At 37.3% G+C, this 23,954-nt stretch overlaps 1 protein-coding gene and 1 long non-coding RNA gene across 2 annotated transcripts in view; both read left to right on the top strand.

Moving 5' to 3' along the window:
- Positions 1-4,684: 4,684 nt before the first annotated feature.
- The window catches only part of LOC135322473 (uncharacterized), a 33,590-nt gene continuing 14,320 nt past the window's right edge, over positions 4,685-23,954 (top strand). The window contains exon 1 of the long non-coding RNA XR_010383049.1: positions 4,685-4,963. This is a non-coding gene — a long non-coding RNA (uncharacterized LOC135322473). The remainder of the gene's footprint in view (positions 4,964-23,954) is intronic.
- PDCD10 (programmed cell death 10) lies at positions 18,218-18,720 on the top strand. Its single transcript, XM_064491286.1, is given in 4 exon segments — positions 18,218-18,260; positions 18,263-18,366; positions 18,369-18,445; positions 18,447-18,720. Coding segments are annotated over 4 exon segments (498 nt in total).

Genomic DNA, 23,954 nt, shown 5'->3' with positions numbered 1-23,954 from the left:
CTGGTATCATCACTGATGAGCTGTGTGATCGTTGTCAAGTGGGAAATTGCGTGTGGATTTCAGTTTGCCTGGTGGGCTCTTTGGGGGATGAAATGATTCAGCCCAGTGCTTGACACATAGTAAGCACTCAGTGTTCACATCATTCCTTTACTTGGTCCAAACATGCCCAGCTAAGCAGTTTGTCTAAGTGTCTTTTTTAAGGTCAACACAGGTATGAGGCTCAAGAACTAGAAATAACAGCCAGTCAGTGTTTTATTCCAGGAGAGCATGGTCTTCTTCTGACCTGTTTATTCCACCACGCTGTCTAAAGTCATGCTTAAATTAGTCTTCCTATTCCCATACCACCTCCTATTCTCACCTCTTAGATCTTTAGACATTGCATCCTGAATATTAATCAACCTGACAGAGATACAATCATGAAATTAGAGAGTCCACTCCTTTCATTTCATTGTTGAGAAAATGTACTGGTAGAGTTAAATGATGGGCCCAACATCACAGAGTTGGTGGTGGAGCTGAAATTTCATTGTTAGGATGTGTCCTCCAGTGGTTAAGGTGGCAGTTAATTATAGTACCATGTGTCCAATATTCAGTGCTGTGTTGATTTTTGAAAGAATTATTCTGAAAAAGTTATCAAAAGGTATTGGCATGGGGGAAACCAGTCAGACCATTCCAGTGCACATCCTGGAGATGTGTTGGGCACTCCATTTGAGTGTGGATCCACTGGCCCCAATGACCACATCCTCCAGTGGTTTATGTCCTTGCTCTTCTTCATTGTGGTCATAGCAATCCAGCCTCACTGTCATCCTACTAAAGTTTCTGTTTACTTAATACTTAACTAAGCGCTAGTCACTGACCTGTTTTGCTTCCTCTATCTCATTTTCTTCTCATAAAAATCCAGTGAAATAGGCATTATTGGCTCCATTTTACAGATGAGCAAACCAAGGCTCAAGGACAGTACCTTGCTGGAGCCATGCAATCGATAAGGGGCAGACCCAGCATCCCAGCAGATGGGTCTCTTTCCTCTCCCTTGCATTTTTCTGCTCTTCCTCTGATTCAAAACCACTGTCTAGGGCTACCTGTTTGACACAGTCACAGATGGAAATGCAGAGAGTGAATTTCATTTCACCTCTATGTGAAAATTGCATCTGAGCATTGTATCTTCCCAATGATAACTATTTCAAAGTGGCTTATTTGGTTGTTGTGGTTAATCCATTGTTGTACTTGAAGTGTAGCAAGAATTGCTTACCAACTTAGAGTGCAAACAACGGGTGTAGGTGGGTGCTGAACCCCAAATGGAAAGGAGCCTGCCCAATGCCCTGCTTTACAGGGTAGGCTACTTTGGCTTACAAAAGTTACACAGCTCTTTAGTGACACACAAGTTGCTGTCCACTATATTAGTGCTGAGAAAAAAAAATATGACTATTTCCAGAATTACTGGCCAAGCAAATAATACAAATCACATTTCTGGGTTCTTGTTTTTTGTCCTTTGTTTTATAATTCTTCCCTCACTTGCTCTGGGAAACTCAAAATGATCTCACTCTGATATTGGCACAACTGAAGAATGATAATAAGTTCAATTTTGATAGTGAGTACTGGTTTCACCTCCTTTGACTTATCATCTGACATGTTTTGGATTTCATTTGTAAGACCTAGATGTTGCTGAATGACTATAAACAGAAAACCAATAATAGAAATCTAATCTGAGGTTTCTTTTCTAGTTTTTCAAAGCTCCGTTGACTTTTTTTCTTTTCCTCTTTTTTCCTTCTTCTTTCTCTCCTTTTCTCATTCTTTCACTTTCTTTCCTTCTCTCTGTCTCTCTCTCTTTCAGTCTCTCCCCTAGCACTGTCGTGTGATAGCAGTGCTACATTCCCTTTGTGTCTGGTGAACTCCTACTGATCCTCTAAAACCCATCTTAACAGTAACCTCTTAGACTTACCCCAATCCATCCCCACAGTACATAGCTGCTTTTCTGTGTTCATGTAGTACTTAGATCATGTTTCCATGAGAGTGTCCACCATATTTTATTTGCTTCCAAATGCTAATGGATCACATGGCTCTCCTGCTCAAAATCCTTTAGGGATGTGTCATTAATTTTGGAATAAATTCCAAACTCCTTAATCTAAAATCCAGAATCCTTTGTGGTATAAACCCTGAGAACCTCTGGTTTCACATCTTGCCATCCACACTTTCTCACTGAGTTCCATTCATAAAGCTAGAATATTGAAAAGGGCTATGTTACTCATGTCTACATCTCTAGTTCTTTCTTTCCTCAATGGTTCAAGTAACTACCCCACCGTTTTCTAGTTCAGATGTCACCTAAGAGCTCAGGTACCCTCCCATGACACCACTTGTGCCATAACCATACTACTTTGCACACTGCACTGGATTTGTCTCTCCCCCTCTAGACCATGATGTCAGAGGGTCTGGGTCTTCTCTCTGTATATACCCAACACCTGATTGACAGGGACTTTTTAAGTACTCAATAAATCCTGGTTGAATTTAATAAATTAAGAACAGCCATGACCAATGGTGATTCCGATAGAGTCATTGCATGAATATTAAACATTGATTTATGAACTTAGGATAGTAGGAAAGATATCCTGTAGGCAGGAGGTATTCATGGAACCATGATTATAATCACTACTATTGTTATTTTAAAAATTCTTCTGAGTTTTGGAGGGTGAAACCCAATCCCAGCATGCCCCTGTTCAGTGCAGTTGGCTTGGGCAGAGTGCTTCCTAGGGGTTCAGCCCAGGTGTCCCTCCCAAATGAAGCTGCAGCTACCCTGCACCTTTGCTTTACTACATCATTTGTCTACTTACGCCATTTATTTGCTTCTGCTGACCAGTTCTCTGTGAACTCTGATTTCATGTTTGACCTCAGTAGGTGTAATACAATATTTTGAGGTGGTGTATGATTGTTTTAAAACAGCACTTCATTTTGCAGGTTACAGAACTAACAGAGACCCTTAAAATACCACAAAGGTAATGAAGATTAAAAGTAAACACCTCTAAAGTTGTAGTCAGAAGTCATTTCCCTCCTCGTTTCTGGTTACTCTCCCTCTTAATTCCTGGCAGCCTTGCAATCACAGAGCTCTGGTCGCCAGCACCAAATGGTAATTTATCATCTTTCTTGGCAGGCTTCCTGCTTCATCCTGCACCTGCCTTCTTGAAAGAAAACAAGACATCAGATACTTATTCAAATAATGGAATAGATGATCAACTAGGTCTCTGCACAATAGTGAGTTATCCATGATAAAAGAACAACTTTTTCATGCATTATATGTGACATATGCATCCTTTCTTTCAAGATTTATGAATCCATGACTATTAGTATTGTTAATATAATCAAACCTTTTACAGCCTCACTCCAAAGCTTAAACTTATTATCAATTGGCTGCTAGAGGGGAGTCAATCAATTTCATAAATGCTTAAACACCTGCACTCTCTTTGGATCAGGGGGAAAAATCAATACTAAGTCCTCATTTTTCTCCACGTATAATGCAACCAAATCTTGCTTACAAGTCCAGGAGGACTTGTAATTCAGACAGCCACACTTAAAAGACATCATGAGCTTGATCCTGAGTGACTTTTTTTTTAATCTTTATTTAAAAAAAATTCCTGAATCCTAATGAAAGAGCAGTCCACTAAGCAAAAACAAATAAATAAAACAAACAAGTTCTGCTAGTACCATTTAGAATTAAGTCCTTTTTGTGTGTGTGTTCTATAACAAACATTCATTACGTACCAATTAAGTAGGTGTGATGCCAGTCTCTGAAATATGCAAAGGTGACTGAGACAGAGGCCCTGCCTTCAGGATACTCCAGTCTATGAATGGGTGAAGACATATGAACAACTTGCTCTAATTGTTATATAAAACAGAATAATTTAATTGCTGAGTATAAGGGAAAAGAAAAGGAAAGAAAGCAAATGAAAGGAAAGAAAAAGAATGACAAAGAAAATGAAAGGAAAAGATGTTTGTTGCTACTAGCCAGTCTAGAATCTTCATTTCTATGCTCACATTTAATTTTTACAATATGTGGTAAAGACACAGAGGGAAGTATAAGTACTCGTAAAGGCTATTAATTCCTTTTTGTTATTCTGAAGAGATATTTCAAAATGCAGAAAAGTAGAGCCTCATAAAGGAAGAACTGTTTATTCATTGCCAAGAATTAATTAAAGTTCACCTTTTGCCCCTTTTGCTTTGTATTTTATTTAAATAATATAAATAGAAAGTTGCAGACAAACTTGAAGTCACCTCAGTTCTCTTTTCCCATCCCACTCCTCACCCTTTTTCATTCTTTAGAGGTAACCCTTCCTCAATTTAGTGTAACCAGTTCAGTTACTGTGTTTCTAAGCTTACCACATTTACTTACTCCTTGTACTTGTCATCTGTAAAATAATGTCATTAAAACTATTGGTCTCCCATTCCATGGGGCTTCTTTGAGCATTGAATAAGATTTTGATGTGAAAGTGCTTTGTAACGTATAAATTACTATTGAAACATTATTTATTGTTATTTTTGGAAATAATTCTAATTCTTTTTATAAACAACTGCGATACTGCTTACTTGCTTATAGTCTGCATGAATTCATACACATGCACATATTGTAACTGTCTTTTTCCCCCCTGTACAGGGCTTGCTATCTACCCATGTTAATGTGCATTGCTAGAATGGTGCCTGGCCCATGCGGCAGTCAGTTTGTTTTTTATTGAATGCATGACCTCTCTCTTTGCATGAGAGGCTCAGCAATTTAAGGCCGATGTCTGTTTTCATCATTGCTGACTCCTGACTGCCTGGCACAGTGTTGGTGAATTGACTGGAACCAGACAAAGCTTCCTAGAATTGATGACAACTTACCTGAGCCTGGAATGATCTGCAGAATTTCTGCAGGCCAGTGAAGAATGGATGAACACTGCAGCTGAGGAATAATGTGAGAAAAAGCCAGTGATGCTGAAAACAGGTACGCCTTGCTTCTACTCTGCTCTCTGTCTGCTTCTTACTAGATTTAGTTTTGAAAGTGTCCCTCATTAGCATATATCTTTTTAATAGTCATATTTTCTTTGTAGTCAAGTTGCAAAGCAAAATGGCTGCCAGGGGTTAAGATAATCACTGTCTGGCTTTTCTTGGAATTTTCCCCAGATACCCTAGAAGGTTATTTTTCCACTTTTTACACCTGGTGTGCTGTTTGATAGTGTGACACCTGGTGACTGGAATTTTCTAGCTTTCCACCTGCTCATAAAATATGGTATTTCTTTAATCTAAAAATATGCTACTTTTCTCTTAAGATGTAGAAGAGAAAAAAAATGTTAAAAAGTTTAAATAGTCAAATTAAGCAAGAAACATTTTAGATTAGCCAGGGCTCCATCTGACTGCTGCTTTTGTACACCCCTAGATCAAGGAGGAAGTGGAAGTGACAGCCTCTGCTTTTGCACAAGCTTATCTTGACCGAGTTGACACTCCCTTGCTTTTTTTTTTGTTTGTTATTTCTTTTAATTTCTTCAGAACTGAAAAGCCACAGAGGGATACAAATATAGCTACTTTAACCATAGAGAAAAAATAATCTTATAAAAGGGTCTGATCAGTTTAGATAACCTAATAGAAATTTCCTATTCCTGACTTCTCTGCTAACGCAGTCCGTACACAGTCTCCTATGTAGCCTCGATTGGCCAATCCAGGGCTAGGTCAGTGGGCTAGTAACGTAAAGATACAGAAAGAAGTGCAACCAGTCCTACAGATTTTGTTCTATGGAATTTCCTCTTTCTCTTTTGGATATCTAGTTTTCAGAACTTTGATATCCTTTCCAAACAAAAATATATATTTTCTATATAATTATCATGATTTGATCTTAAAGGCCTTCTTCAATAATGTACTTATTTAATGCTTTCGGAAGCTTTTCATCGAAGTTCATTAAAAGAAGACACAGTGTGTGTCTTCAAGGAGTTAAACACTACCACAGGTGACGTTAGTAAATTTGTCTGGGCAAAGATCATGTCCTTTCCCTGCAAGGCTGATAGATTATCTGGTGAGAGGGGTCTTCCCACCAAATGCCCATGTGAAGGATATCTGTTTAAGATGAACATCACAGGTAGCCTTGGTCAACAGACCCCCCAAGGCTAGAGGTTCAGGCATGGTGGTAAATAGAGTTATTGCAGCAGCATGTGTCCTGTAAAAGTCAAAATGAACAAATAGCCTAAGAAATTCCCAAAGGGTTATGGTGAGCAGTGTGTAAGGGCTGTATTTTCTCCACTAGATGCTACTCCTGATCGTTCCCCTGCCCTTTCCCAGGTCCCCTACTGCATGTGATTCTCAGTCCCTTAGGAACAACATCTGCTAATGAATGTCATTATGTTCAGTATCTTGATTTTGTCATCTGTAAAACATCAGTAAAACTGGTCCCCTTTCCTACCCCGTGGGGCTTTCTTTTGAGCATCAAATAAGATAACTGGCTGTGAAATGACTTTGTTAATTACAAATTTCTATTGAAATAATTTTTGTTATTTTATTATATCAATATAAGTATATTAGAATAGAACAGAATGAAATAGAATAAAAATATTTAAGGCACTTGTCTACCACTTTGGTAGAAAGTAAACAGGGCAGGGACATTGTCATTCTTGTTCATTACTGCATCCCTAGCACCTAGCATAGTGCCTGCTACATAGAAGGCACTTGATAAATACTGGCTGGAGGAAAACAAATGTTTCAAAGAATGAGTGACAGTGTTACCTGGGGCTATTTGCATAGGTAGCCAGATAAATAAAGGTGTGGGGGGAACCATAAGAAATGAAAATAATCAGCCAATCAAATGAAAGCCCATATGATCAGAGTGTGCTTTAGCTTCAGACCTTAATTTTGGAATTTTAAATAAACATAATTTATTTTGCTCTTAGGTCTACCTGTTTTCTATTTTTCTATGGGACAGATTCTACAAATTCCAGTCGTTAAGTAAGCCAGTCAATTCAAAAGATCAAATAACATGCTAAATTGTGGATGGTTGAATGGGAAATGTCAGGCTACAGGAATTTATCGGCTAAACTAGTTGGAACATGTGGAATGGTGTTAAAATCCATTAGTGAGTCAGCTAATAAAAATATACAGAGGGCCTACTTTGTGCCTGGACTGTGCTGAGGACTGCAGATGCCAAGGTCTTTAGGGCTCTTTCTTTGGCTCAGGGAAGTTGTCCTGATTGGATGGTGTCTCATTTCCTGTCTTAATCCTCTAGGATAGAGTAATCAAATGGGTAGCCCCCTCTGGATCAAACCCCTTTCTCTTCTAACCATTTCAGCAGCTTTTATGGAGAACATTTATTTCACTTGACAATGGACACCAATGACAGAACTCATTTTATAGTGGCAGTGTCACAGCACGTCTATGACCTAAAGCCAGGTGAACCTTTTAAGCACAGGTTTACTCTAGGGATATGTTTTAGAAGCATCACTCTCAGGTTTGAAGCTAAGAATGCAGAACATTAAATAAAGGCATTTCCAAGATAGGGTATGTTCTGATGGAGAGCTTTACAAGAACTGGTTTTGTTAAGGAGGGCTGGGGAGGAGAGTATTTTGCAAGTCCCACTGAAGAACACAGAGGAATGGAGCCCACCGCAGTCCCGGTGGTAGAGGATGGGAGAGAAAACAGCTTCTCTCCAGTGAGGAAGGACCTCAGGAGACAGTTACGTTTCAGTTGAAAAATAAAGTGAAGGGCTATCCATGTTGCTGCGAATGGGATTATTTAAGGGGTGGGGAAGGGGTAAATTAGGAGACTGGGATTAGCAGATCCAAAGTACTATATATAAAACAGATGAACAACAGTGCCCTACTGTATAGCACAGGGAACTACATTCTGTATCTTGTAATAACCTATAACGAAAAGGAATTTGAAAAAGAATATATATGTGTAACTGAGTCACTGTGCTGTACACCGGAAACTAATGCAATATTGTAAATCGGATATGTTTTAATTAAAAAATATTGAAGGGGATATTTGAAGAAGAGGTTGGCAATGTGAGATATTTTGCTGCTGACCAAGCAGCCTTCCTCAGGCTGCAGTGGAAGGGTTTGGAGTCATGAAGGAATGTGAGATTGGTTCCGATTAGGGGATGTATAGAGGCATATAGGGATCAGAGTCTGAATTATACACAGTGACCTGGGATCACAGCTATATAGGGGCATGATGAGGTTTGCCTCATGATCTCAAATGCAGGTTGGGGTGGTAAGGCTGAGAGTGTGCAGAAAGAGAGGAGAGGGACTTCTTGCCAGGAATAGGTGACCTGGCTGTCAAGGATCATTATCTTCTCAGAGCATTTCTTACTCTCTGGGTGCCCCTCAAGTTCAGTTCAGAAAGAAAAGATAACTATGACAGGCCAGTAGCAAAGCGATCATTAAAAAGTTGAAAATAGAGAGGTGTTTTGGCTTCACTTATATCAACTTTTTTTTTTTTCCTGTGGTGTCCATTCAGCTTGCTCGTCTGCCAGGCATACCTTGACTGGGAGGTATACTTTTAAAGATAACATTCCTTTTCACTTCTCTTAGTGTACATGCATACATGTTTGTTTTATAAAATTGGATATGCAGAAAAAGTGAAAAAAAATTAAAATTGTTGGCAGTCTTACTAATGTGAAATAACCACAGTTATGAGTTTGGTCTATTTACTTCAGACTAGAATGTCCTACTGCACACATCTAATTTCATTTTACTGGACTGAAATTAGACTGCATACAATTTTACCTTTTTAAAGCTTAACATTATACTAAGTAAGTTTTGTTACATGACCACACGTCCTTTGAAACTGTACAGTATTCTGCCAGATAGGTGTCACATAATTTATGGTTAGATATTTTGGTAAAACGCCTGCATCAGCGAGTCTTGTACATGAATCCTTGTGTGTATCTTGGATTATTTCCCCAGGATAAATCCCTAAAAGTAGAATTACTGAATCAAAGGATACAAATAATTTTACCTCTCTTGACTGTGATTATAAATGTTCTTAATACAGATTTATTTCTCTTCTATTAAGTAGAATTTCTGTAACAAGCAGCAACCAATAACCATTTCCAGGTATAATAAATGGCATATTTTGATGAACTTCTCACCCATAAATATACTAGAAATTTTAAAAAGTAATTTGTGATGGGGGGAATCCTGGCATCAAAGTCAAGAGTTCTGGCTGTCAGTTCCCATTTGTGGCACTAACCAGCTATTTCCCCTTAGGCCCGACACTACTTTTGCATACTCTTGCAAAATTCCCTCATCTTCTGTAAAATGAGTGTATTGAATTAGTAACTCCCAGGCTGTCTCTAGCTGTAACATTCTATGGTACTATTTTCTGTAACTGTGAAAAAATTGTTTCAAAAGAAATGTAGTATAAATGTGTTTCTGGCACATAGTACAAACTCAATAAATATTCGTTAAATGAGGGGAAAATGGAAGTTATAAGATTTGATATATAGAGTTAAATCTTTAGAAACTTTAATTAAAGAAATTTAATTCCACACAAAAAAGTAAATTGCTGCCTGTCTCTTCTGGGTTATAATCTATGTTAAATTTTATGAAGGACAGAAGAGCTTTGTAGAACTTTTACATGAAGAATTATGAATTTTGATGGGGGAATTTACAAATGAATAGGAATTATTATATTTATTACTCTTAAGGTGATTGTAATCTCATAAATATAGTTTGTGGACACAGGTGAAATAGCTCAAATAAAATGTTAAAGAAAAATTTAAAGGTGTAAATGATACAACAAAGAAATTCTATTAGAAAGTGTTATGCTTGTCTGAAGTGAAACTCTTAAATTTCTTGAAGGAAACTATCAGTAGAAATAATATTCTGTGTTTAGGAAAAACTACTCTGAGTTTGTTAAAGTGAAAGTTCAGGGACCACTAAGATGAATACAGAAACTACCTGAGTTTGGCAGTGTTACTGAGACCGAAGATATGCCTTCAAATTCAACACTATAGAAAGGTGGCAAAACTCACCTTAAATTCTTTGAAATGGTATCTGAAAAAGCCATGCAAAAACAGATACACATTTTAATAGTTTGCCTAATAGCTAGTTTCATATTTTGGCAAGGCTCTGAAGACCTCTTTGTCCACATTTAGTGAGGACCACATGACACTCAGCAAATTAATCTCCTGGATCTCTTAATTTGGGCTCTTGTCGCTTAATATTATTATTGTTAAGTTTTAATTTGCTAGGTCACCTTGTATTCTCTGCCACTGGTTAGCATATCCTAATTTTCCCGAAGAACACTTGAGTGAAAAACCACTTACCGAAGACAGCCTTAATGCCTATGACTTAGAAGTTTCATTCAGAAGCCAAAAGAGCAGAACTAATATACAAAGCTTAGTGTATCTGGTTGCCTGGGCAAGTCGACTTGCCTTGCGTATGTGAAGATATTAAATTCCAAGCAGTTAATTAAAAGAGCTTCTTCATGTGTCAGTGTAAGACCTAGTCCATAAATGAGGCATTAGGAGTTGACTCTTGTTTCAGGAAACAGCATCCTTCCAACTTTCTCACACTTTAAAATTTTGTTTGGTTTTCAGAAGTGCCTGCTGACCACCTGTGCATTTCTTGCCAGCAGACTAAAAATTCTGTTAGAAAATAAAGATGGTTTAGAACCATAAAGACGTTTTGGGGAGAGATAATCAGTTGGTTTTAATTAATTCAGATTATATGATTTTTCCTTTACTCTGATTTTAAGACTGAAAATGTACCAGTTGAGTTTCAAATAGGGCGATGACACAGGTTTATAGAAAGACTGTGGAGAAGTAATGAAGAGACCAGGTGCTGCTGTTCAGCAGACATAGATACAAGTCCCATCTCTGTTACTTACTATCTAATTGACCTTGATCTGGGGAAAGTTATTTAATTCCTTCTACCCTTAATGTGCCAGCCGTAAAGTAAGGATGATAATTGAACCTTGCTCATAAGGTTGTTTCCAAGATTTACTCCTATAATTCATATAAAATGTTCAGTAGAATGTCTGGATCATGATAAAGGGTCCAACAGCTATTTTTATTATTACTTTTGGCTGTGAGACAGTAGGATACCTGAGAATTTTTGAGTTGCTTTTGTGAATATTATTGCATTTTATCCTCAAATGAGAAAAGAAGGGTGGAGTCACTCACAATGAGCCACTGACAAAAAATAACACTGCAATTAATACTTGCCTTCCGTGCCAAAGTTTTTCCACTCTACCTTAGTGGATAGTCTAAAAAAAAGCCTGTGTGAAAACTGAACACTCTGAAATGTAAAGTTATTTTATGTATAACAAGGTTATGATTCTAGGAGAATAGATCCAATTCCAGTCCAGGACCTTATAATAGTGAAATCTAAGCCCTGACAAAATAGTTGATTTCAGACTCTAGAATAAAACCAACTAAAACAATTATGATTTAGGGTTCAAATTTTTATTTATGTGTCTCTCTTTCTTGGTCCTTGACCCATTCAGTTGGTCTGTTGATCTACTCTGCTGCCTAAAACATGCTATCCTAATTACTACAACTTTCTTATGAATCTTGATGTCTGGTAGGGTGAGGACACTAGTTTGTTTTTCAAAAATGCTTGGCCATTTGATCTGTATTGTGAATTTTAGGACCATTTTTTTTAAATAGGATTTGAATTGAAATTATGTCAAATTATAGATTAATTTGAGGAGACTTCATACCTTTATGATGTTGAATCTTCTCATCCATGAATGTAGTATAACTCTTCTTTTATTTCAATCACTTTTTGAGTCTTTGGATAAAGTTTTATGATTTTTTTCTACATTAAAGTCTTATATATCTTCACTTATATTTGTTTCTAGATATCATGTAAGTTTTGGTTGCTGTTTTCAAAGGTATCTTGAAAAAAATACATACTCTTATTGTTTTTGTTGATATATGGAAACATATATTTTTAATACATTGATTTTATATCCAGAAGTTTTTGAATACTTACTAGTTCTAATAGTTTTTATCACCTCTTGGACTGTCGTGTCTGAATTACAACATTTTTTTCTTACTTTTTAATTAGTTGTTTTTTCCGTTGCACTTTGTACTGGCTTGGAGCACTGATATACTGAATAGAATATCAGTATTGAATAGAAGTGTTGATAGGACATTTTTGACTTGTTCATGATTTTAAATTGAATCCTTCATCATGTAATATACATTTGTTCTAGGTTTTTTGGTACCTATCTCTCACCATTCTGATAGTATTTTAAAAGTAATTTACAGTATCTACATTATCAGAGAGCATTTATCCACTATACACCACACTCCCTCAAGCTCTTACTTAGTCTTAGTTTTTATTCATTTTGATTATTTGAAACTTATTCTCTAGTAAATTCCTCAGGAAAGGCCCATTAGAATAGTATTCCATTCATTCTTACATGTTGATTATAGTTCATCTGTGTCTTACATTCTCTAAAGTCTGTTTCAATGAATATGTAGACCTTGGCTCTTACTTTATTCCTTTAAATATTTTAATGATGGTACTCAGTTTTCTTTAGGAATATAATATTGCTGTTAAAAGTCTGGTGTAAATCTAATTTTATTTCCTTTGTAATTCGCATATACTTTTTTCTAGATTCCCAAAGGATTTTTTCCTTTTTTCTTTAAAGTTTATTGATTTTACTAAAAATTTTCTTGATATTGGTCTTTCTGAGTCAGCAATCTCAGGTACTTGGTATGGTGTTTCAATATGTAGTCTCAAAACATGTTTTTTAATTTTAGGAAAGTTTTTAAAAAGAATTTTTATGTTGGTTCTGTTCCTTTGTTTTGATTTTATTCTTCAGGGACTCCTAGTGTATGTATATTAGATCTTCTTTGCCCATCTTTGTATTTGTCACTTTCTCTAGAACTCTTTTTTAATATCTTTATTATAATGTCTTTATTTCCTTTGATTAAAAAATTCCTTTTTCACCTTCTGTTTCCTTTAGCTCATTACCTGTGTGTTTTTTTCGTACTATATCCTTCTGCTTTACTCTTGATTTCTTAAAGGATAATTTCTTTTATTCCTAGTTCTTTCCTGAGTTCTATCATTTTAGTTCTCAGCTTTAAAAATTCTAATTTATGTTGTTTTTCATATTCTGTGTAATTTTATTAATGTTTTAAAACTATTTTTGAAGCAGTAACTTGCACTTAGATTTCTTTGTGGACATACTTTTCTGGCATGCTTTCATCATCTCTGCAAATGTTACCATGCTCTCAGTTATCTCATTTATTATTATAACTTTATATGGGATTTGACCTTGATACTTCTCTGTTGCTCATTTTTGTGTGAAATTCATTTTCCTGACTTTTTAGAATGAAGCAGGTTTCAGAAAAGCTTTTCTAATGTCACAAAGCTCCCTCTTTTGTTATTTTTATGTAATGTTTAAAAATATGGCCACTTGCTTTCCAAGATTTCCTGCCTGTCATCCTTTCTCCACTTGGGTGGAAATCTCTTTTTTTAATCTTAATTTTCCCTTAATTTTGCTAAATTTTATTCTACTTCTAGTAGTTTTTCCACAGTATGGTTCCTTAATTGGAAGGAACCCCATTTTAGCTTTAAAAGTTCATAAGGTTTAAGCTACTACAACCCTTTCAGTCCCTACTTCATGCTCCTTGAACTCAATATTAGAGAGAGAGAGAATCCATCCTCAGTTTCATCTGACATTCTCAAATTGGCCCTTTGTGCTTCCCAGTGAATAACTATTGGCTTTTTGAGGGTTCTGTTTAGCATTAGACACAACCCCATTTGCTTCCCTCTACTTTCTCTTGCATAGATGCCAATACCATGTGAGTCTCATGGCTGTTGGTGGTTTGTCCCCATTTGCTTATATTAGGGGATACCTTGTTGCCTAGTTTTGTGGTAAATGTTGCCCATGGATCTTTGATTTTTCTATTTACATTGCTGTGTCTGCTTTAATGTGGGGAGTCAGTAAGATTGAAAACTGTGCAGTCACTGTCACTACCATCTTCCTAGAATCTCTAGACTGGACTTTAAAGCAAAAATGAAAACTACAACAACAAATTAAGTTATATGCTTTTTTTATAATAGGTATACCTAAGAGAGACTTATACAGAAATTTTTAACATAAAGAGATAGAAAAAGATATACTATGCAGTTATAAGTCAAAATGTAACTGATATAATGATATTAATTTAAATTAAATAGCCCTGAAGACAAAAAGCATTATTAGTGAAAACAAACAAAAAAGCCAGTATCATTACACAGAGAATAGCAATATATATATACCAGGAATATATAATCAGAAAACTGTATTCCCCTAAGAAAATAATCCTCAAAAACATAGCAAAAACTGAATGAATTGCAAGGGGAAATTGACCAATCTGTAATTTAAATGGGAAATTATAACTCACACATCACTCCCATATACAAAAGAATGATCAAAGTTTATCCAATGAAAATATATTTAGAATCATGCATAAAACAATTACCAAATACCTAATTTTTCCAATGATACATGGAAATTTACAAAATGTGAGTCTGTTGAAGGTCACAAATGAAAACTGAATAAATACCAGAACTGATATTACGCAGACCACATTCTTCAACCACAAAGCAAAATAATTAGTTAAAAAGATTATCCCTCTCTCCAAATCTACATGTTTGGAAATTTAAAAAACACCCATAATATGTTATGGAACAAAGAAGAAATCTAATAAAAGTTTAGAATATTTAGAACTTGAAAAGGAAAACACTAATTGCAAAACTTGTAAGATGCAGCTAAAGCTGTAGTAGTAAATGCATCTATCCAAAAGAAATAGAAAATTAATGTACTGTGTTCAACTCAAGAAGTTAAAAAAAAAAAGGACCACAGAATGAGCTAAGGAAGGAAAAAGAGAATATTTTGACAGTAACACATATTCACAAAATAGGAAAAAAAAGAGTGGATTTAAAAAGATAAAGGATTTTTTTTTTGAGAATTACCATGTGGCTAAAACTCTAGCAAGACCATTTTTCTTACAGAGTTCACAAAACCCTGATGCACACTTTAAAGTTTTTTTTCCCCCTCGGGGAGGAACCTGGTATACAACAACATAGAAAAATTCATACCACTTTTTGGGGACCTTTTGATGTTTCCCTCAAGGCTGCATTTTTCTTGCACATAGATTTCCTCACATGAATTTACTTCTTCTGCTATCAGGAAAACAAATATTACATGCATAACACATGGAAATTTTTAGGAAGAATGTAGAACCAAATACAATGTAGGCAAATCCAGTTTCTGGTTAAAAATAAGTTATTCTCTAAAGGATTCTTGGTTCTACAAATGCACTCACCAGTTAATTCCTTTAAGTAGCAGATTCCCCCAGCGTTTTTAAGCTATAATTCAATTTTTATGACTTTTGAGAACTACAACTTGTCTAGAAAATGAATTATTCTTATATAAACTATATACCCAGCAGTAATTCAAATTCTGAAATCATAGCCCTGCAGCTTTTGTTCTTAAAGCCATGGGCAGATGCGCTTGCATGATCCTCAGTCTGAGTGCCTCCTTCACTTTTGAGGTCTATGGACCTTACTCTTTTTCACCCTAGTCCTGGTTCTGGATATGTCTTCCTGTTTTGCAAAGACATTCTTAACCTGTGGTATAGTCAGCCAGGGAACAGGTGTAGTAATTGCATCCGCTGGCACACTCTCAAAGGTGGTATCTTTCAATCATTTCTTATGACAGTACATGATCTCGTGAATGTCGTGTGAAGACAAGGAGGGCACAGTGTGAAAGCTGAGGCATCCTGCAGTGTGTGGTGGGATGTCGGTGTCAGACTGTGAGGCTTGAATTGATATTGGCTAACATGTATACATTCTCAATGTTTAAACATTAAACTCAGTTAGCCTCACAATATTACAAGAGTGATGCTCTTACTATCTCATCTTACAACTTGTTCAAGGTCAGAGGACTACTAAGTGGCCAAGCCAGGATTGGCACATAAGCATTCTGTGGTCTCTATCACATAGCCAAAAGGCAGAGTCTATTCAATGCTCCACTAACTGAAGATGCAGATCCCACACCCAGGCTAGCTACCTGGGTGTTAGAACCTGGCTACCCTTAGAAGTCTAAGGTCATGCTTATAGCTCCATTGTCTAGAGCTGAGTTGAAGTTCTGTCCAGTGTTTCTCAGTGTCCAGCCTTGTGACATCTCCCAGTAGGAAGTTGTGTGTCCTCTTATTTATCTATGTAGGCCCTGCCCTATCAAATCAGCCCAAGAACATGATTATTCTGTCTTCTCAGTGCTAGATAAAGTCAACTCATTCTAGTGCATCTTACCATGCTGTGTATCCCCAGGGACCTATACTGTGCTGGACTCAGGATCAGGGCTCAGTAAAAGTCTGCTGATGAATGAATGAAGTGACAGGGCACCGGGTGCTAGGCACTGTGCTTGTGGTGTAGTGGTAAAGATCGTAAAGATTACTAAGACCCCACCTATCTCCTTCAAGATCATAGTCTAATGAGGAGCTTTTGAAAGTTCATTGTCCTCTCAAAATAGTCACAGTGTGGATTTTGAAATCGGATAGATCTGATTCACCTGACTGGCTGTGTGGCCTTTGACAAGTTATTTTACTTCTTTTATTCTCCATTTATTCATTTGTAGAATCAGCATAATAATGTTACTTGTCTCGTAGATGTGTCATGACGATTAAATGAGACAATGCTGCATCCCCAAGGGTTTTATTCATTCATTGCTGAGAACCCACAGGAACACCATGAGAACTCACTGGCTGAATTGACCAGTGAACTGAGCAGGTAGAACATCACACTCAAACGTCTGGCATGTCCACCGTCCCTTGTTGTGTGAACCTGGATGCTTGGGGAAACAAAACACCCATAATTAAGGACAGAAGTTTGCTGTATTGGGTGTTTACTATATATCCCTTTGGGGACACCATCATCTTCATTTATTCCTATGCGGCTGAAGTTTCTCTGTGTATCCCCTCCAGGAATTCCTTTGGCTGAAAAAGGCAGTGAGCCTATGATCTCTTTCTTCCCAAGAGTTTCCAGGAGCTTTGCAACATCTACTACATCCTGGAAATATTTCTAAGATACCTCCCTGGTCCCCCGACATCTGGGCAGCTAAGCACCACTGTTTAGCCTGGGAGCAAGGAAGGTTAGTCAACCAGTAACTAACCAGGTTAGTCAGTCTCTTAGACTCCTTCAGCAGGAAGCTCACCTATGGAATATACAGGGCTATCCCTGCTCTTGGCTCTGCTTTAACACAGGAAAAAGCTTTTCTAAGTCTTCTTTGGCTCAGATGAGTTCTCCCCATCCTCGGCCAGAAGGGGTCTAGTCAAAAGAGGGGAGGTGGACTCTTTGGTGGAGTATCAGCCTGTGACCTCAGACCCATCTCAGAAGCACAAGTCAGACAACCTTGTGTCAAACTCTGTGATCTCAAATTGCCCCTCTTCTTAGCCTATCTGTATATAATTTCCCTATATAAATACTAGCACAACAGCTAGAAATTCTCTGTTCCTTGAGATACAAGTAAAATTAGCTCAAACATAAAAATTCAAGATCTTCCTCTGGTTTTCTGATAATCCCTTAAGATGCTTGTTTCTCATGGTCACATCAGGGAGGTTTCCCTGGATACCCTTTCTACATTTCCGCTCCACCTCACAGTGCCCGCTTTTTCCCATTTCCCTGACCATCTCTCCCTCTTTTCCTTAAGTTCCTGCTGATAGTCAAACTTTCAGGACTCCAACTTTTATTCTCAGTTGTTTATCATGATAATCCCCTCCCCACCCAAGATAATTTTTACCCTAAAAAGCATTTTGATGCCCACTTTTTAAAAAATGTACATTTTAATTTCATCATACGTGACAATTTTATTTCGTTGCATTGGAAGGATCAGATAGTCTCATAAAGGTCTAGTATGGTGCTGTGTACACAGTAGGGGGCAAATAAGCAATCACTAGTGGGAGTTATGAAGATTAATTGACATATATATGACAGCACTTTAAAAACTATAACACATAATAAATGTAAAGGATTCTCATTACCAATACTAGTGCTTTAAGTTCTAGTAGGTGTTATACTCTTCAGGTCATGTTCAGAATTAGTTGAGGTCATGATGGTACATGGTCAATTTCCTGTTTCTTTGAGAAACCTTTCCTTTCTAAAGAGTAGGAAATATAAAACAAGCTAAAGTAAAATCCCTGAGCTATAGGCTCAGCACAAAGATTGCACAGATCAGAACAGGAAGAAAATGCAGGTTCATACAAGTCATTATGAAAATTTTAGAGGAAAAAAATGTAGAAGTGAAATTAACTAGCCCCTTCTTCGAATGGCAGCAGATGATGTGGAAGTGTATATGACTGAACGACCAGAGTCAGAATTCCAAGACCTAAATGAAAAGGCCTGAGCTCCTAAACAAACTCCCAGAGTAAGATCCCAGATGAGATCAATATCAGAGTGAGGTTTCTGCAGACAATCAAGGCTCTACCTAGCACTATAAAATACAGTGAATAATGTCTTCAAGAAATAGTAATATCAGAACTACAGGACACTTGAATGCCAAAAGAAAGAATTTGTAAAGTACTTCAAAAGTTTCACTCTGGAAATCTATTTTGGCAAGGCAATAAATGTATTCATAAATGCTGACTGACTAAATCATCAAACCAACTAGGTATTTCAGACCTTCAAAACTATGCCCTCAGAGTTGTACATGTCAAGAGATGTGTGTCTCAGTGGCAGTGTTGAACTACCTTTATCTGTAAATTTTAAAGTCTGACCTTATAAATTATCAGTGTCTCCTGAAGGGATCTAATCCAGGATGTTGAATGGTATCATTGCCACTTTACACCAGGTTTTTGTAAAATGCTGCTTAATCACAGTCTCACACTGAAGATTTTATTTGCTATTATCATTTGTCTAAGAAATATAAGCCAAAAAATTTACACTCTAGTGTCTCATATAACAATCCGTAAGAGAATTGTAAATATTGGTTATTTGTTTCTGACATTATAATTTGAAAGTGGTATGTTGCCAGATCATGTATTTAACAATATTTGGTGGCAAATATTCAATAAATAGTTTGCATCCGTTTTTAAAAAGCAGAACACTATGTGAATAATATGGATTAAGGAATATGTTATAGGTATGGACTTTACACAGTGCAGAAAGAGCTGGGAATTAAAGGTCTGTAAAGGGGAATTGGAGGGTCAGAGCAGAGGCACTAATCAGCCATCGTGAAGCACGGATGCCGATGGACAAATCCGAGCTTGCAGAGAACTCTTAGGAGCTCAATATGCCCAGCTCTGTGAGTTTGAACCCAGGTTTATGGTGATGGGCTTAGGTTTGCTTTTGGTCAGCAAATGAAGCAGTCTGAAAGAAAAGAACACAGAGTGGTTAAGAGTGGGAACAAATAGGAATTTGCTGATACCTGTGTAACTGAATTTCACCACTTCTAACCACCATGACCTTCAAAAGTATCGTGGCTACTGCCTCATTTCTGCCCTCTAACTCTCTCACAAGTTTCTTTTTGAACCACTGTAAGCCAGAACCATCCAGAAGGGGGATTCTGAGAAATGTAGTTACACCTTAACCAAGTTGATGCAATTCAAAACCACCATAGTACGTAGTGGAGATGTGGTCTTACCTGATGTGAAATACTTAACCAAAAATACTATTTTAACCCGGTGGAGGAAATGGTAGGGCAGACATCTTCATTTGTTTATTCATTCATTCATTTATTCATTTTGTATTTAATGGTGATATGCCATGTTCCAAACACTGTTTTTATGGCTAGGGAATAGGAAAAACTATGAGCCATGATGTGGAATGAAGTTCTGTTTCTATTAAAGTGTGACAAAGGATACATACAAAAATTTTAGAGCTAGAAAGGGCGAAAGGCAGATTACTTTGTGAAGATGACTCCAGGCATTCGGAATAGCATGTGAAAGAGTATGTTAAATTTAAGGAGCCTGAAGTTCACTGTGGCATATTGCGTACAGAGAGCAATAATGTCAGGAGATACTCAGAAAATAAATATCAGTAACGTTTAGTGATCCATTAGGAGGAAAGGAGAGGCAAGAGATGAAGCTTCCAACTTGAGAAATTGTGTGGTTGGTGATTTCACTAATGTGATATTGAATATAGAACATGATTTTGGGGAGAATATGTTGGATTAGAATCTGCAGATACTGAGATGTTGCAAAACCTGGAGGTGGAGGCACCTAGTAAACAGTTCACACTGTGGGTCCAGAGACTACCAGTCCATCCTGTTCTTCTCCTTTTGTAGCATTAATTTACATTTGCACCTGCCTTTCATGCCAAAATGACTTCTGTCTGAGGGCAGGAACCAAGTCTTGCTTTTGCTTTGTTGTTACTCTAGCATATCAAGTCATGAATGGCATATTGCAGGTGCTTTATAATTAGGTGAATGCAACTTGAGAGACCAGGAAAGGGGTGCTCTTTGGGAGCACCAAAAAGGAGTCAGAATTTGAGAAATGGATCTGAATAGTGCTTGAAGCTGTGAAGTGGATGGACTTATTAGGGATATATACACAGTGATAAAAGAATCCTCAGTGCAGGCCTTGAAAGTACCCTCACACTTAAGCAAAAATGGAGAAAATGCCAGGGAAGGATTCTGAGAAGTGATTAGAGGAAGAAGATAACCAAGAAAAGTTTGAGAAATTTTTTCTCAAAAATAGAAATGCTTTCTTTTTCTCAAGTGGGAAGAAAACATGACCCATGATATTGAATAGTTTAATGTCCTATTTTGATTAAAGTGTCTTAAAGGGTGCCTACAGATGGTTTTAGAGATAGAAAAGGAGAAAGGCATACTGAATTGTGACGATAACTCCAGGTATTAGGAATACATGTAAGCACATAAGAGAAAACAGGAAAGACAGCATTTAAAAATAAAGCTTGCTATTGAAGTAGTATGATGATCTGCTGTAAATCAGAATCTACAGGGAGGGTGACCCTTTTTCTTACCTAACATCCCTTGAAGATCAGCTTGATGTACTTTTTTATTCTCCCCCTTTTCTCCTTTGGACAACTCTTCAATTGTATTTCATGAACAGGAACACTGCATTCATTGTTTGCCCCTCGCTTTCCTGGGTTTTCAACATGTTGCGTTTCCGTGGCCATAATGATTGGTTTCTTCTGGGGAAGGTGCAGTCCACGCTAGACCAACTGGATTATATCTCAGAGCCTTATGGAAGTGCTCTTGGGGGAAAGGCTTGCCTTTCCCACTGGACGTGAAGGTAAGAGGTGCAAGGTTTGGGGCTGCAAAAGCCATCTTTCAACAACAAGAGGAGAAGGGAGCCCATATGGAAGAGAGAAGTGCGAGGTAGGAAAACCGGGGCTTGGTGACATCACTTGGGCCCTAACTGAGGCATGTCTAATGCAAGCCCTGTTTCTATTCTATGAGCTGATCAACCTCTTCGTATTTTTATCTCAAAGACTCTTAAATTGACATTCAAAGAAATAAAATACATGAGTCCTTTATAAAATTAAACCCACATACATGGACAGAAATACTTGATTTTGTAAAAGTGGGAAAAATTTTTTATTTACTTCAAGCTAGATCATGACCCTAACTGTGCAGAAGCCGCTGTTCTATAGGGAATATTTTCATAGCTTGAACAAAAACCTTGGTGGGTGTAACATGACTTTCTTTCTAAATAACAACCAGCTCCGGTGAGTCAATGTTGACATATGTAACTCTTTCCTGGAAGGCAAGAAAATCTGAAGGTTGACTGGTTTGCTCACTCACCCTGGCTTTTGTTTCTTAACGAATGGGTAATATTAGTCTTTCAATATGATAACATAAAGCCAACTGATTTGCATCACTTGGTTTTGTCCACCCTTTGTGTTTGAGTTTGTTCTCTTAATTCAGTATGAGCTCTGCTGAAACTGGGTAGTCTCTGTTTGTTCAGCAGCCTCTTATGAGTGCCTGCCTTCTCTGCTGGATTGAGTTGGACCAGGGAAAAGATAGATGTGGGATAATGAGGGGAGGTTTTCTTAGCTAAAAGGGACATTCCCAAACTTTTCACCACTCCCGGGACTTCCAGTACAACTTTTGATATTTTTAGAAATAGCGTACTCCAGCCTGGAATAGAGTTGATGTTAGTCTCTTCCTTCACTTAGGTTGAGATTCTGGCCCAGCTGGTCTTAGTCAACTATCCTCTTTTGCCATGGCTCTGAATCATAGTACCATATGATTGTCATCCTTATTTATTCTCTGGTATTCATGCTTATAAACATTGATAAGCCTTCTCCAGGTCCTGCTATCTCACCACCTGAAAAGTGGGAATAGTTATATGTAATTTGCAGGTTTGCTGTGAGGTTGAAATGAGAAGACGTAAGTAAAGAACCTCACTCTCAGTCTCCGTGAACATTCACAAGCCTGGATCGCCCTCTCCAGACCCACCCCAATCCTCTTCTGACCCATTAAGACTCACTTAAGCCCATCCCCTCCCTGAGAGCCCTTACCCCGACCTGGTCCTCCCTCCAGTCTGTGCTGATTTCTGTCCAGCACAGAGTATGTTGTGTTTTATATGTAAGTTTTCTGATTGTTCTTATCCACTAAACTGTAGACTATTTTGGAGGAGGCTCACTCGTCTTCGAAAATCTCTGTATTCCCAGGGAATGAACCATGTCTAGAATATTAATAGTGGTTCAATAAATGCATGAAAAATTAAAAGAAAGTGAGCTAACTATTTTTTAACATTTTTTCATTTTTTATTTTTTGAAACATTTTTTATTGAGTTATAGTCATTTTACAATGTGTCAAATTCCAGGTGTAGAGCACAATTTTTCAGTTATACATGAACATACATATATTCATTGTCACTTTTTTTTTTCACTGTGAGCTACCACAAGAGCTTGTATATATTTCCCTGTGCTATACAGTATAATCTTGTTTATCTGTTCTACATTTTGAAATCCCAGTCTGTCCCTTCCCACCCCCCGACCCCTTGGCAACCACAAGTTTGTATTCTATGTCTATGAGTCTGTTTCTGTTTTGTATTTATGTTTTGTTTTTTAGATTCCACATATGAGCGATCTCATACGGTATTTTTCTTTGTCTTTCTGGCTTACTTCACTTAGAATAGCATTCTCCAGTGACATCCATGTTGCTGCAAATGGCGTTATGTTTCGGTTTTTATGGCTGAACAGTATTCCATTGTGTAAATATACCACCTCTTCTTTATCCAGTCATCTGTTGATGGACATTTAGGCTGTTTCCATGTCTTGGCTATTGTAAATAGTGCTGCTATGAAATTGGGGTGCAGGTGTCATTTTGAAGTAGGGTTCCTTCTGGATATATGGCCAGGAGCAGGATTCCTGGGTCATATGGTAAGTCTATTCCTAGTCTTTTGAGGAGTCTCCATACTGTTTTCCACAGTGGCTGCACCAAACTGCATTCCCACCAGCAGTGTAGGAGGGTTCCCCTTTCTCCACAGCCTCTCCAGCATTTGTCATTTGTGGACTTTTGAATGATGGCCATTCTGACTGATGTGAGGTGATACCTCATTGTAGTTTTGATTTGCATTCCTCTGATAATTAGTGATACTGAGCGTTTTTTCATCTGCCTTTTGATCATTTGTATTTATTCCTTGGAGAATTCCTTGTTTAGGTATTCTGCCCATTTTTGGATTGGGTTGTTTGTTTTATTCTTATTAAGTTGTATGAGCTGCTCATATATTCTGGAGATCAAGCCTTTGTTGGTTTCATCGCTTGCAAAAATTTTCTCCTATTCCGTAGGTTGTCGTTTTGTTTTACTTATGGTTTCCTTTGCTGTGCGGAAGCTTGTAAGTTTACTTAGGTCCCATTTGTTTATTCTTGTTTTTATTTCTATTACTTGGGTAGACTGCACTAGGAGAACATTTTTGAGATGTATGTCAGATAATGTTTTGCCTTTATTTTCTTCTAGGAGGTTTATTGTATCTTGTCTTATGTTTAAGTCATTGATCCATTTTGAGTTTATTTTTGTGTATGGTGTAAGGGAGTGTT

Source organism: Camelus dromedarius, chromosome 11 (assembly GCF_036321535.1).
Source record: "Camelus dromedarius isolate mCamDro1 chromosome 11, mCamDro1.pat, whole genome shotgun sequence".
NCBI classification, from domain to species: domain Eukaryota; kingdom Metazoa; phylum Chordata; class Mammalia; order Artiodactyla; family Camelidae; genus Camelus; species Camelus dromedarius.
This window is presented reverse-complemented; position numbering and strand designations above follow the sequence as displayed.